At 35.3% G+C, this 16569-nt stretch overlaps 1 protein-coding gene across 8 annotated transcripts in view; it reads left to right on the forward strand.

The window, feature by feature from the left end:
* Nucleotides 1-16569, forward strand: part of PRKAG2 (protein kinase AMP-activated non-catalytic subunit gamma 2) — a 443517-nt gene that overhangs the window by 405595 nt on the left and 21353 nt on the right. For 7 of the 8 annotated variants that reach the window (XM_074193311.1, XM_074193312.1, XM_074193315.1 and 4 more), the window contains 3 exons: nucleotides 8231-8312; nucleotides 10200-10258; nucleotides 16282-16327. In XM_074193311.1, the coding sequence (XP_074049412.1) occupies nucleotides 8231-8312; nucleotides 10200-10258; nucleotides 16282-16327 (187 nt within the window). The remainder of the gene's footprint in view (nucleotides 1-8230; nucleotides 8313-10199; nucleotides 10259-16281; nucleotides 16328-16569) is intronic. The other variant, XM_074193316.1, reaches the window with a different exon arrangement.

Consider the following 16569-nt stretch of genomic DNA (forward strand, 5'->3'; position numbering starts at 1 on the left):
TAAGAAAAATGAATACATGGGTGTGTGATGAAGTAGTAGAGCCTTTCTAAAGGAGCTGGAATTTTAAGAGTTTCATCAGTGGAAGAGAGGTGGCTTAGTACTTGGTAGTCTTATCACAAGTAATATTCTAGAGTGGGTTATTAAATAGTCTAAGTGCTTAGAAAAGAAATAGGAGGGGCAGCTAGGTGGCGCAGTGGATAGAGCAATGGCCCTGGAGTCAGGAGTACTTGAGTTCAAATCTGGCCTCAGACACTTAATAATTACCTAGCTGTGTGGCCTTGGGCAAGCCATTAACCCCATTGCCTTGCAAAAAAAGAAAAAAAGAAATAGGAGATGAAATAGTAGAAGACAGCAAGGGTTTCTATCTGGTTTTCAGAATAGTATTTTAGGTGATAACCTCATGGAGACAAGTGGGCTGTACAAATAGGAAGTGTTTATCTCCTTCATATCTACTTACTTGGTTCTGAGAGAATGGAGCTGGAGGAAGTCACAGATCCATGTTGATTGAATTCACTACAAACTGATATTATCTATTCACTGAAGTAAGACATTCCTTCTACTCCTTCTTAATCAATTCTCTTTCTCACTTACCATCAAAGCTCTAAACCTCTTTCCCTAAAACTCCCTTCTCCCACTGTCTCAGCTGACTTCACTCATCCTTCCCTATCATCCTCCACTATTCCTTCCTTCACTCTACCTGTTGAAGAAGTGCTCCTTCTTGCCAAGACCAACATCTACATGGACCTTTGATCCCATCCCTTTTTCTCTCTCTAATCATCATACTGGTTCCATCTCTACCAGCCTCCCAAATAAACCCTAGCCTCTCCCAGCCTAACTTTTCTCACCATCTCAGCTAATCTGCTTTAAAAAGCTGTCTCTATTTAGCACTCCTCTCCTAAAACCTCTACTGTCTAGCTTCCAGCCTCATTTTTCAACTGAAACTGTTTTCTCAGAAGTTATTGATTATCTCTCACTTAACAAATCTCATAGCCTTTTCTCATTCCGCATCCTGGACTTATCTGCAGAATTTGATACTGTGTCCTTTAATCCTTTCTTTAATCGTTTGTATTCTTTGGGTTGTTATGACACTGTGCTCTCTTGGTTCTCCTCAGTCTTCTTTGGTGATTCTATATCCTTGTTATGTTCACTGCCTATAAACGTGTTCTCATCTCCCCTCTTCCCTTTAATATTTCTCTATTATTATCAAGCATATCATCCTTCTAGTTACCCAGTTTACAACTCCTTTATCCTCCACTCCTCGCTCTCAGTCACTACACATATCCAAGCTACCACTTTCTAACTCCACAGCACCATTGTAATTTTATCCATTTATACAACCATGATCTTAATCACCTTTCTCATGAACTAATGAAATAATCCAAATTGATTTCCCTCCTCAAGGGTCTCCCCATCCTATTCCAGCTTTTCTGCAGTAGCCAAAGTGATTATCATAAAACTCTCTTCTTTAGTCACTAAACTACAGCACCACTCCCAGGGCCCTCTGGAATCAAATGTAAAGTTGTCTGGCTCCTTACACATTCCTCTTGTCCATGTACTCCATAGTCTAGCCAGACTGACATACAGGATGTTGTCACATAGGATTCTCCATCTTTAGTTCACCTCTTAGAATTTCTGTCTTCCTTCAAGACTCAAGATTCAAGAAATGCCACCCTCTGCAGCATCTCCTGACTCAAAACTTACTGGTTTTCTACTCTATGTGTCTGGAATATACAGTATATGTTGTCTCCTTGGTTAAAATATAAGATTCTTGAGGGTAGGAACTATTTTTACTTTTTCTTTGTTTCCCTGGTATTTAGCATAGTTCCTAGCCTGTAGTAAGTATCTGATTGATTACAAAGATACCATTTATTGAATGTGAGACCTGATCAGGTTGTTCAGTCTCTTTGGACCATAGTCTCTTTATATTTACTATGTGGATAACAATACTTGTCTGACTTACATCATAGGATTATTGTGAGGGTCACAACATGTGTGTGAAAGCTTTTAGTAAAACACATGAAAATCCTAAAATTACAGCATTGAAGCATTTATAACAGCAGTTGGCACAGTTCCGCAATTTAAGCAGCAGTTACCTTAAAAGGCTATTGATTCATTCCATTTATGAAATTTAAATTTCCAAATAATCACTATGGGTGTTGATAAGAAGTACACTTTAAGTAATCCCATAAATCCTTGTATCTTAGTTTTGGGTTAAGTAGGGAGATAGATAGTAAGAGATCTTTGCCAAATGTTTAGGCACCAGACTCCCAGGAGCAAGGACATGTCCGGTCTTTCCTCATTTGTTTACTTTAAAGAGAGCAGAAAGACTTTTTCTGTCTGTGAGTCCCAAGAAGCTGACTAGAGAGCAAACTCTAGTATATGCCAGCATTGCTAATTTGAAGCACAGGGTCTGCCCCATGGTCTGGAGGGAGGTGGGGGAGGCCCTCTTCACTTCACTGACTTCACTGACTCACCTACAGTAGTACTTGATGATAGATGGACACTCCTGCAGGTGCCCAGCTTAACAACATTCTGTTCTTGTCCCTATAAAATGTATTGTTTTAACTGTCAATTAAAAAAGGTAAGGTAAGGAATAATGAGCAGTTCTTCAACATGACTGTATTTCTGTTGATATAGGAGTACTATGAACAAAACACAACCTGGAATCATTGCAGCAAAAACTATAGGAACTCAAAGGAATAAAAACACTAAAACAGCTCCCTGGCCTATGCCAAATGCTGAAGTTTTTCAATTTAAAATAAAGTCATCAGATTCTAGTTTCCTGAAACACACACACTGCCATAACCTTTTCAGTAGCCTCAGTGGTCTGATTAGGTTTTTATCCAATTAAAGAATGTTTCTAGATTATAACTTTGTTGTCTGTTTTTTCTCAACTAATCAATATATTAACATCTTGATGCTTTATAACTCGTTTAAATTTTTTAATTTAAATTGGCAGTGGTTTGGGCAGATTGCCTGTCAGTTGAGAAGCAAGGAACCTGTAAAGCACCAGTCACTAACCAGGAATTTTCCTAGCTCTCTAAGTGCCCATTAGAACTAGGCCAGACCAGTCTTTTTCTCTCTTTCTTGGTTAATTGGTAACAGCACAACCCCTTTGCTGTTGTAAATTTTCTGAGTGATTTGTAATTCTCCCCAAAGCAAGTTTTATGTGTAGATGGGTATATCAGTCTATAAAACAGTAATCTTGGTTTGTATTAATTTTGTTTCCCTCTGAAGTCTCTATGTTCTTATTATATAAAATATAGATTGCTTTTGTACTCATTTTTGTAATCACAGAAATAACTTCTCCATAATGTTATATCAGTCTATAGACATATGCTCTAAAACAGTCATGTAATTTTAGGTAAAAGTTGCAGTTTTATTATCAATAAAAGTACTTTCTATTAAAAGGTTAACTTTTTTTTTTTAATGCAAGGAAAGGAAAATTGTGAGTGGCACCATGCAGAGTTCTGCCTACTTCTGTAAAGGTGATTGGGTCAGATTTATATTCAACTTCTCACCTTATTTAAACATCTGCACCCTTTAGTAAGGTGAAATAATGAAACTAGAAAAGAATATCATTTAATAAAGATCTGAACAAAACACTTAATTTTTGAAGTTACTAAAAATTATTAAATAGTAAATTTAAAAAATTAACTAGAAATAGTATTGGATAATCAGAATGAAACCAGTTGGCAGGAGTGAGATCTAGAAATTATTTTTAAATAAATTTTTATTCCTACCTTTTGTTTTTACATCACTTATATTTTCCACATAAATTAGAAGATATTATTGTTTCATATTACTCTATATTTTGGAAGGTAAGATATTCCTAAAAATTTAACCTTAATTTGAAAAGACCACAAGAATTCAAAGTTGTCAGTGTACCTAAAGCTGTGGTCTCCTAATCTCTTCCCCTCGGGATTTAGAAAGGATCACTGCTCAGTCAGAGGGTCAGGGATTTAAGAACACCCAAACTAACCTCTATAAAACATTTTAAATGGGGAGAATCCAGTGCTGTCTACAACCACTGAGATATCTCATGCTTTCATATACATAAAGTATATAATTTGAAGAAAAATGGGTTTGTTTATATATTATTTCAGATGAAGAAATGAAGTAATTAGATGATTAGTGGAGACACACCAGATCTTTGTTTTGATAATCAGTTGTTTCAGTTGTGTTCGACTCTCCACAACCCCATTTGGGATTTTTTTGACAAAGATATTGGGAGTGGTTTGCTATTTCCTTCTCCAGCTCATTTACAGATGAAACCAAGGCAAACATGGTTAAGTGAAGCATCTGACGTCAGATTTGAACTCTGCTCTTCCTGACTTCAGACATGATGCTCTGCCACACCTAGCGGCCCCTAGTGTCACAAGACCAAGACCGTGGCTCTTAAACCAATAGGATGTTGTTTGCCACGAGGAATCACTGCACATTGACCATTTATTCATACTACTAAACAGAAGTATTTCTGGACAGTTGGTCTCCTAGTCTCATTTCTGCAGCCTTAGGATTCCTGTGCTTCACTTTTCCCTTCCCCTACCCTTCACTCTATTCTTTCTCTTCTGCCCCTGCACTTGCTGCCAGAGAGGTGGCCTTTTGCCTTTGTGAATAGAGCTGCTATTGTGATCTTCCTGACACCAAGCCAGGAGGAACAGGCAGCAAGTGCTGGGGGCAGGAGCTGGGAATGCAGAAAATCTCATCTCCTAATAGCCCTGGTGCTCAGGCACACTCTGAGAACCGCCACCCTAGATGCGCTGAGAAAGGGAACAGGTCTGGTTTCCTGAGCATCATCCTCAGTGGGCCATCATTTTTAATCCTCATTTACTTCTTTGCTGCAACAGTAGCATTACCACAAAACACACTGACAATAATGTCTTCATACTGTCTCTTTTTTTATTCTGAACTCTAGCTTTATTGATTTTTTTTCTCTTAGGAATATATATGTATACATAAATATTACCACTGACCCATTTATGTTCATTTAATTTCAGTGGTATGTTTCATGTCACAATTAAGCAGATGTTATCCACTTCTAAAGATTTATATAGAGCATGTTTACATAATTATGATGCAACAGATGAAAGTGGATCGCTGCTGTCCAATAACATTGTTTTTATTTTTATTATAAGAGAACCTTGAAGAATGGTCTAGTAACATTTTACTTTGCTTTTCTGAACAGCTTTTGAGGAATCCAGTCATTTGATGGAGATGCATTCTGGGGAGAAGCAGAATTAGTCTGTGTTGTTTCAGATAATGTTTTTTTAAAAATTAATAACTCTTGATTTGGAGTAGTTTAAAATAAAAGTTTAAAAAAATTACTTTCTAGACAGAAGTATAAAATTTCTCTGTTGCTAAGATCATACAAAAATCACTTTATACTAGGTATTCAAAAAGCTTAAGAACCCCCATCAACTTCATCTCCATTCTTTTTTTTTTTTTTTTTGCAAGGCAATGGGGTTAAATGGCTTGCCCAAGGCCACACAGCTAGGTAATCATTTAAGTGTCTGAGGCCAGGTTTGAATTCAGGTACTCCTGACTCCAGGGCTGGCGCTCTATCCACTGCACCACCTAGCCACCCCATTCATCTCCATTCTTAAGAAAGTTTATACTCTACTTCTTAACTTGGGACCCTTTACTTCCCAGAACATCTTATCTTCCTGAAGATAACTTACAGCCCTTCAAGGTAAAACCTATCTCTATAGCTCACATGTCTTCTTCCAAAAGCCCCAGGACAAAATGCACCCAAGGAAGTTTCCTAGAATGCTTTTCCCTCTTCATCTCTTAACCCAAACACCTCTTGCAGAAACCATGATCTTATCTCACCATCATTTACCCATTCCTGAAACGATCCAAGCTCTAAGGAACATAAGTTTTTCATTAACATCAGGATGTAATTATTAGAAGTACTTGTGTGAAGAAGAGAAAAATATTCAGTAGTTCAGGTCTTTATGAGTAGAACATGTACATGTCATATATAAAATCATTCGTATTTGCCTTCCTTATGAACCAGTATCTGCAAATGCTGCATTATTGAATTAAATGTTTCATTTGTACCTGCATATATTTGTATATGACTTCCCTTCTCTAACTCTCTCTTACCATTTCTACCCAAATCCAGCCCTAATTTTTTCATTTGCAATCACTTCAAAGTAAGAGATCAATAGATCTGAAAACATAAAAATGTGACATATTGGACCATTCAGTATAGATAATTATCACCTCAGGATAGTAATCTGTCATTGGAATAACCTGGCTTTTTTTCCCCCCAGTTCCCTTGCTACTATCTTGAAGTTTCATTCTCCTTTACCTCTCTGAACATCAGTTTCTTCTTCATTTATAAAAAGGGAATATTAATAGGGTTTTTTTAATCATTGATGACTTACTTTTACCCAACAGACATTTGCTAATAAATCCTATAAACTCTCCCTTGTAACAAAGGAAAAATAGTTAGATTAAATCAACTAAATAATAGATTTTGATAGCATCTACATTTCATTCCCATAAACTCCACCCCTCTACCAAAAGGAGGGAAATGTGTTTTATCCTTGATTCTCCAGAAGTAATATATTGTTGCAGTTGATTTGAATTTGACTGCTTTTTAGTGTTATTTTTGTTAATATTTCTACAGTCTTTATTTATGCAGTTCTCCTAGTTCTGCATACTTTGATTCAGTTCAGTTAAGGTGTTCCATGTTTCTCTGAATTCTTCATAGTTGTCATTTTTTATAGTGTAGTCATATTGCCTTACCCCACAGTTCGTTCAAACATCACCATTTTATTCCCAGTTTTTGCAACCACAAAAAAATGCTGCTGTGAATTTGTATGTGTGTGCTTGTGAAATGCATTTCCGTAATATATATATGTGTGTGTACCTGTGTACATATGTATGCATGTATATACATACACACATCCATCCTGCCTGTCTTTGACCTCCTTTGGATATTGAGATTAGTGGTTATGAATATTTTCTTAGATAATCCCAAATTGTTTTCCAGAACAATTGAACCAATTTATAATCCTACCAGTACTTCATAAAATTATTGTGAGATAATGAACTAATGTATATAAAAATCTTTACAGAGTTTACTATGTTATATGAATACAAGCTGGCATTGTTGATATTATATCTTTTTTCTGCTTTCACAGATAACATGCTTCTCAGTTCAGTGGCTTACCTTTCTTAGTATAATATGACCACAGCTGCTCTGTTAGGAACTAAGTTTCCTAAAGACCAGTTAGCTCTTAGCCCTTCATGGGCTAAGATCATGTTTGTGGGACTATTTTCTGATGAGTGTGCCACATATGGTTTAATTCCTCATCACTGTTTGATAATGCAGATTTCTCTTTTTTTTAATGGTTTATATCTTTATTTTCACATTATAACAATAATCTTGGTGTGAAATTAAACATAAACCCCCATGAAGATTTCTTAAGTCACCTTAGGTCTACATTATTGAAATCTATGTATTTAAAAGGACAGTCAGCAAAAACATGTAATGAGAACTGATGAAGAAAGGGGGGAAAAATTTCCACATATTCTTGATTACTGTTCTTAATTGAGTGAAATCCCACACTCCTCCTTTCTGGCATAGTCCAAAGAAGGCATAGCCCTGCAGGTAATTTAGGCAATAGAGAACCTCAAATAGTCACGGTTTTCACCATCATCCTCTATCCTCAACTGCAAGCTTTTCTTACCTTGACAATTTCTTTACTTCTACTGACTCATTTTCTCATGAGTTTATCTGATGACCAGGTCATCCAGCCCATCCACAGATTTGTACCTAAAATTAAACCTTTACTTCATAAACTAAACATAATAGTTATTGTTTATAACAAGTAAAGTAATAGCTACATATTAATATGTAAAATTAAGACATTTAATTACATTAAAATATAATTATTTTATTTTTCTAGTATTAATCTTTATCCATATAGTACCTTAGCATAGGGGAAAAAAAGTAAGAAAAATCATTGTCCAAGCAATTTGTTTTCAGAAAAGTTTACCAAATAAAACTATGCATTAAAATTTTTACTTTAAAATTCATCCATGCTAGGTATATAAGGTAATGTGATTCTCTGAATTCTGATAAAGTTTAGATATACAATACTTGTCCAATTTAAAGTTGTGAAAGTGAATTAGACAGAAGGTATTTAGTTACATTTTTTTTCCTCCTAATATGTGAAGCTTTAAACTATATGTACTCTGTCTTATTTTTCTTCAGGTTAAAAAGGCCTTTTTTGCCTTAGTAGCGAATGGTGTTCGAGCAGCGCCTCTGTGGGAGAGTAAGAAACAGAGTTTTGTAGGTAAGGAATTTAGGATGGGGAAAAAAAGACTGAAAACTAGAAGAAACAGAAAGCCAAGAAATGTTTTGCTTTTATTATTTATTTAAGAGGTACTAATTGGGGAGTTCAGGTGATCTTCCAAATTAATAAAAATACTGACAAATCTTAATTTATGTTTTGATTTCATTTTCTAAATATTCTGTATTGCCAGACAATTGAAAATACTTATTTGATTTCTCTCAAATTATAAAAAATTCCTAATTATTTAATGATTTCTGACATGGACCTTTTGACAATGCATGTGGATCTAGGAGCCAGAAAACTAGTATGGAAGGAGTCACCATTTGCGTATTTAGTGTCTGCCTAAGATGTAGTGCTTAAATTTTAACTTATTGTATGTAGTTGGTGGGTTGGTAATTATGATGATTGGGTTTTGTTCCTATTTCATGAGAGTATTTGGGGGTTTTTCTGCCCTCCCAAAAAACATAACAGCCGACAGATAAGCAGTCATGTAAAACAGATTCCCATATTGACCATTTCCAGAAGTATGTATCTTCTCATTAGTCTATAACCTGTCTATCAGGAGTTGGGTAGAATTCTTCATCAACAATGCTCTGGAATCCTGGGTGATCATTGCTTTGATCAGAGTTGATAAGTCTTTCAAATTGTTTGCTTTTACACTATTATTGTTATAGTATAAATTGTTTTCACAGTTGACAGTATAAATTGTTTTCTTGATTCTGCTTACTTTACTCTGCATCAGTTTATACTTTTTCCCAGGTTTCTCAGAAACCATCTTTTCTCATTTCTGATATTCAGAATTCCTCAATTGATAAGCAGTCTCTTAATTTTCAATGTTTTGTGATTACACAAAAAAAGTGTTTTAAAGTATTTTTGTATATGTTCCTTTCTTTGATTTCTTGCCTAGTAATTATGTTAGGGAGTCAAAGGGTATGAACCCAAATGGCAGAACCAATTCACAGCTACACCAACAAAACCCCTCTATCATTTATCATTTTCCATCTTTTGTCAACACTACCAATTTGATGGGTGTGAGGTAGAAGCTCAGAGTTGCTTTAATATATATTTTCCTAGATATTAGTGATGTAGAACATTTTTTCATGTGACTACAGATAAATTGAATTTCTTCCCTTGAGGACTACTTGTGCATATCATTTTAACCATTTATCAGTTGGCAAATGGATCTTATAAATTTGAATCAGTTCCTATAGGATCATTTTTAGAAAATTCCTTTAAAAAATTTTGGGCAGCTAGGTGTCCCAGTGAACAGAGTACCAGCCCTGGAGTCAGGAGTACCTGAGTTCAAATTTGGCCTCAGACACTTAATAATTACCTAGCTGTGTGGCTTTGGGCAAGCCACTAAAACCCATTGCCTAGCAAAAACTAAAAAAAAAAAAAAAAAAAATTAGGGAACTTTAGATTTTAGTAACTTTGTATCCAGTTTCTTATCTAGTAAATCTGTAAATGGTAGAATTTTCCATTTGAAGCAACTGTTTTTAGTGTATTCAAAAAAATTTCCTTTACGTTATCATTTTTCTAAAAGTTAGCAGATTTTTTATTACAAAATAATAAAAATTAATTTTTTACCTACAGAGTACATTTTGTGACCATTTATAAAGATATCAGAAACAGTTTTTCACTTATTTGCAAAATACTGTTTTTATAACTCCGACTTAAATAACAGTAACTTGGATTTCAATTGACTTATGTTCTGAGTATAAACTAATTAACAAATATATGAAATGCAAAATAGGATATGTTGTTAATAACATTGAAAACCAATTTTAAAAGAACTTATTTTTTCCCCAAGTTTTCATTTATCATTTGAGAATTTCTTCATGTAGATATTCATTGTTTTATTTTTTAACATGTGATTCTTTATTCCAGGAATGCTTACAATTACAGATTTCATTAATATACTACATAGATATTACAAATCTCCAATGGTAAGTGTCACATCTGCATGTCAGTATTTAAATAAGTATAAATAAAATTTATTCTAAGAAGACTGAGGTTTTTAAGTAAAATATAATTAGCTAATTACTTAAGTATATTGAATTTGATCATAAACTCTGGTGCAAATGAACCAATTATTAGGACTGGAATTATCTTTTTTAAAGCTTGAAGAAAGTAGTTTTAAGAAAAAGGAAAGAAGTACTTCCTCATATAGTAGGCATTCAACCTAGGGAATTAATCATTCCAAGAGATTATAGGGGGCGGCTAGGTGGCACAGTGAATAGAGCACCAGCCTTGGAGTCAGGAGTACCTGGGTTCAAATCCAACCTCAGACACTTAATAATTAATAATTACCTAGCCGTGTGGCCTTGAGCAAGCCACTTAACCCCATTGCCTTGAAAAATCTAAAAAAAAAATTATATAAGCTGAAAATATACATCGCTTCCCAATTATAGCAGGTATTAAAGGAGAGTTGGTGATTGTAAGAAAATACATCTTTTGAGAATAAGACCATGAAGAACAGCTATCAGTACTCTATAAAAAACATTCCTTGGTGCTGCTGTCACCATTAGAATAAAGAACTGACCAGACCTTTGACCTGGCTCAGTAAAGGGCTTCTTCTATTCTGAAAACATGTCTGATTATACAAGATAAGAAATAGATAAATCTCTGCAGGATTTATTTTATTTCATAAAAGAATAATAGAACCAAAATACTTTAAAGAGAAAGGGACTTTTAGAATTAGAACAGTAAAGAGCCTCAGCAGTCATCAGGTCCATCTTACTGATGAAGAAACTGAGGCCCAGAGAAGTCAAGTGACTCAAATGGCAAAACTGGATTTGGAACCAAATCCTTTCCCTCCAAATCCAGTGTACTTTCCACTATACTTATCCTCCCTCCAACAGTCAGACAGCTGGCAAAATAGGAAATATTAGACAGACATAGAGTAATAAGGATTTTTGTTGGTGCTTTTTTTTTAATCCACAGAGCAAATTTGAAGAAATGGTGTTTGCAGGTCAATGATAAATTGAGCAAATATTATATTTACTGTTCAGTTCTAATTGTAAGTAAGGATATGGTTTTAATAATAATGATGACTAGGTTCCTAGAAAGAGGAGTCTACCCATTCACAGCATTCACTGCCTCATCACCCCTTCCTTTATCCCTTGTAATTTGGTTTGTGTATGGTAATGAAAATAGCACTAGATTAGAATAAGAAAGAATTGAGTTCAAATCTTGCCCATGGTACCTCCTAGCTGTATGATCTTGTATAATAATAGGAGTAACACTATCCAACATTTATATAGCTAGGATTCCATGAATCCCCTAAAGTGGTAGCATTATTGGAATTCCCTCTGCAGATTTCCATTAGGCTAGAACCAGTGGCTGTATTTCACCATCATGGTAATTAAATCATGTTAGACTCAATATATATGCTTTAGACTCAGTATATATATGCAAGCATCTTACACATTTGATCATTACAGCATTTCTTTTTTTTCCCCCCATTTTCCAGATGAGTAAAATGAGACAGAGAGGGCTTGTACATATCTGAAGCTGGAGTCTAGCCCAGGTCTCCCTGACTCCAGAACCAGCACTCTGCTCTAGGCCACCTACCAGCCCAAGTCACTTAGCTTTTCTGAACTTTTAGGTTCCCTCTTATGGATGTAAAAATGAAGATGATGATACTAACTCTTCACAGGACTGTTGTCAAAAGAGATCATGTCTATAAAAATTTAAGAGACATTTCAGCACTACATAAAATTAAGGGAGGCATTGTGGCTCAGTGTATAGAAAGCCCAGGCATGGAAGATTTCCCATTCTGCCTCTGACACATCCTGACTGTGGAGGACCAGGGTAAGGCACTTAATGCTAGTGCAGAAGATTGAGAGGAACTAGAGACACGAATAGAGTTTCACACTGAGAGTTCATGCACTGATGAAACAGGGGAAACAAAAGAAAAGTCATGATTATTAGTATTACTATTGTTACCTCATTACCAAAACTGATAACTCACAAGTTGCTTCTGATCTTTCAATTGATTAAATGTGAATGGCCTCTTTTATAGGGTTAAATCTTCCTCATCCTTTTAAAAACCTTGTACATCCCTCATGCTCCGTACTTTCTCCTGCCTAGATTTCTATGACATTACTTTTACTTGATTCTCCTTTTACCTAACTGCTCCCATCTCCTTTGTTGTATCACATCAGAATCACACAATCTCAAAATTAGAAGGGGACACAGAATTCACTCGTTCTAAAGCATGCCTGAACAAGAATCTCTCCTACAATATAATCCATCAGGTGGACATCAAAAAAAAAGGGCAGAATTTCCTTAGTTCCTGAGGCAAAATTCATTCCACTTTTGAATACCTCATATTGTTAGAAAGTATTCTTTTACATAAGATTTAATTCTGTATCTTCTATTCATTACTGCCAGAGGGTCTTTGAAGCCAGCAGAATAAGTCTAATTATTCCCATAAAAGCCTTTAAAATACTTGAAGACAGCCATTGGACTCCCCAATCCTTCTCTAGGTTCAACATTCCCTTTTCCTTGAACCAGTCATGATACACATGACCTTGAGGTCTTTTCCCTCCTACTTTGTAACTAACCAATGCCTTCCTAAACTGCGGTACTCCACTATATGGAATATACTCCAGTATATTCCAGTGCCTTCCAGATGTGGTCTGACCAGGGAAGAGGACAATTTGGCTGACTTCTCTCAGACCCTCAACAGGTTGTCTAAGATTAACTTAGCCTTTTTGGCTGTTATATAATCTCTAAACTCAACTAACTCCTCGAGCTCATCTTGGACCTTCTCCTTTCTTCTCTTCCTTACTCCCATGTCAAAGTAGCCACTCAGTAAATAGTTAAGCCCCAAAATAGTTAATAAATGTCTGGCCCTGTGCTGTTTCCCTCTTCTGTTTTTTTCCTCTCTACTCCTTCACTCTCCTTCACTTGATAATTCCCATAGTTTCATCTCATTATAGATGATTTCTAATTCTATGTGTCTGACCCTAGTCTCTCCTGGGCTCCAATTCCACTTCACCAATTATCTAAGATTTCAAACTGATTATATTGTAGAAAAGAAAAAAGAAAAGCATTCCCTTCCCCTGAGAAGCTAACAGTCTAATTGGAGAAGAAAATGTATTTGGGGTAAACAGACCAGGGACCCTCTTTTTCTGTGGAGTTCAGATCAGATGCCCTTGGAATGACCAGCAATGTCTGGGTTCTGCCCACTATACAAGATGCCTTTGGGTAGAGTCAGGTGTACCATTCTCTAGCCCTCCAGTCAGAGTGGAGAAGAGGGTGAAGATCCCAGGATGAGTTAGGAACCTGCTAGTGAAGTCCCAAATGATTCCCCTATCCTAGGAGGGTCATCTTGTTCCATGTTGAAACTAGGCAGAGCTGGAAATGCAAAGAAGCTTGTAACTTTTGGCCTCTCTCATTCATCTCTTTTCTTTCTTTTTTTTCATTGTTTTTTGTTTTTTTGCAAGGCAATGGGGGTTAAGTGACTTGCCCAAGGTCACACAGCTAGGTAATTATTAAGTGTCTGAGTCCAGATTTGAACTCAGGTCCTCCTGACACTAGGGCCGGTGCTCTATCCACTGCACCACCTACCTGCCCCTCTTTTCTTTCTTTACACAGCTACTGACCCACTCAGGTTCAGCTTCTAAGTAACACCCATCTAAATTACTATGATAGTCTAATTGGTTGTTTTACTAGTCTCTCCCCTTGCCAATCTTCATATAATTGTCAAAATAATCTTTAAAAAATTCTCTAAGAAACAAATGTTTATTGGTGGTTTTACATCATTGTCCTTTCTTGGTGCATTTTATATATTCCCCTGATAAATCCTTTAAAAAAAAAGGAAGTTAAGCATAAAACCTTGACTATTGACACCTCTACTTTATTCTGTAAGCCACACCTATGGAGGCTTTGGAAGGATGATTTACTGTCAGTTATCTGAAGTCAAAAGTTATTCCTGCATTGATAGAAATCCACATGTTTTTCAGTACTTTTATGTTATTGGAATCAGTATATCTTGTTCTCTTGGTTCTGCTTAACTTTACTCTGCAATAGTTCATACAGATCTTTCCTAGTTTCTCTGAATTCCTCATTTGTTTAAGCACAGTGAAATTCTATTTCATTTACACGCTACAATTTTCTCTACCATTCCTCAATTAATGAGTTACTCATTTTATTTCCAGTTTTTTTTTTTTGTCTTTGCAAGCACAAAAATAATGCCGCTATAACTATTTTTGCACTTCCCCAAACTTTTCCTTCTATTTCTGGGCTTCTTACTTTAATGACATTTCTACTTTAGATCCAAATTATTTTCCTGATGATGAGATAAATTCACAGCTCCACCAACAGTGTATCTGTCTTCCCCAAGCCCTTCTGGCATTTGCTATTTGTGGGTTGGGTTTTTGTTTGGGATTTTGGTTTTGGGTTTGTTTGTTTTTTTGGCATTTTTTGCCAGTCTAATGGATGTGAACTTCAGAGTTATTTTCATTTTTACTTCTATCTGGTAACTTCAGCATAGTAGGAACTAGGAAATAGGGTTTCTAATCTGAATTCGATAACCATTCACTGAGTGATCTGGAGAAGATATTTCATCTCTGTTACTCAAATAATTTTTATCTCTAAATTGATATGATTGGGCAAGATGATCTCTTAAAATCTGTATAAATCATAAAATCTTTATTATTTTATTAGTTATTTCTAGTGTTAAGAATCTTTATACACATATTTACATAAATATGTATTTACATATATATACACATATATTTAGGTCATTTACCATTTACCACTCCCCCCTTCTCATATCACAAACCTTCATACTTTCTCCTACTAGTTCCTCCTTTATTCTAATCTCTGAAGAATAGATGACATTCTTCTCAAGGATAATCCTTCTAATGTACTTTGATTCCAATACCTCTCTTCTATGTTAGATTGTCCTTTCAATCTCAAATCTTCAATTCTACATGTCTCCTGATCCCACTTCCTATTAATAAAGATGTACAAATCTCCTCTATCCTTAGTCAATATTCTCCCATCTCTGCAAACTATCATCCTATATTCACAGTCTTTTGAAAAACTTATCTACTTTTAACTGCTTCCATGTCCTCTTTTCTTTTCTGAGCCCTCCAATAATCTGACTTTGGATCTTAGTTTTCAATTGAAATTATTCTCTCTAAAGATACAAATGGTCACTGAATTACAAAATCTAGTGACCTTTTTCTCAGTTCTTATCACATCTGCAGCATTTGCTCCTAAGGATAACCCTTTTCACCTGGATACTCTCTCTCCTCTGCTCTTTCTTGGTTCTCCTTTGGTCCGTTCTTCAGTCTCTTTTGCTGAATCTTCATTCATGTCAAACCTACAGATTGTGGGTGTCCTCCAAAGCTCTGCCCTAGGCCCTCTTGTGGTTTTTTCTCTCTACTCCTCCACTTGATAATTCCCATAGTTTATCTCTTTATAGATGATTTCCAGTTCTGAATGTCTGACCCTAGTCTCTCCTGGACTTCAATTCCACATCACTAATTATCTGTCCCAGATTTCAAACTGATTATATTGTAGGTATTTCAAACTGAACAAGATGCAGAGATGGAATGGTGAGAATACATTTTAGGTATGGGAACAGCCAGGGCAAAAGCCATGTATTAGGAAGAACAAGAAATCACTTTCAGCCTTTGGCTTTACTAGTTGCTTTTTCTTCATTTTCAAAGATGTTATCTTCCATGTCCTTAGAAAAAAGCATAGTCAAAACTACAATTCAGACTTAAAATATTAGAATATTTTGCTATTTAAAGTTTGTATAACAACATATATGTGCTTTAAATTTATAGAGCATCTTCTTAAACAACTCAAAACACTTTATAAATTTCTCACTTTATTTCACAGTATACAATGTTATTGCATCTATCAGGATATCCTTTTCTTCTTGCTCAGTATTTCCTATATAAATTTCCCTAATATAAATATAAAAGATCATTTTCCTTCGTTTCAGGTACAGATTTATGAATTAGAAGAACATAAGATTGAAACGTGGAGGGGTAAGCATCATCTTAATTTCTAATAATCTAATAAAAATTTTTGACTTGGGCTTTGTATATAAGTAGACTTCCTTTCCCCTACCTCCCAGTTCCTCTTCTCTCTACTCAAGAATAAAACACATTAAGAAAAACAGTATTTTTCCCCCTTCAGAATAGAAGTTTGGTTGGTGTGTAGCAGAAGGCAGCAAAATCTATAAGTAATAGATTCAAATTCAGCAATGGTTTCCTTTGTTATATAATCT

The sequence above is a fragment of the Macrotis lagotis genome, chromosome 7 (genome assembly GCF_037893015.1).
Source record: "Macrotis lagotis isolate mMagLag1 chromosome 7, bilby.v1.9.chrom.fasta, whole genome shotgun sequence".
In the NCBI taxonomy this organism is placed as follows: domain Eukaryota; kingdom Metazoa; phylum Chordata; class Mammalia; order Peramelemorphia; family Peramelidae; genus Macrotis; species Macrotis lagotis.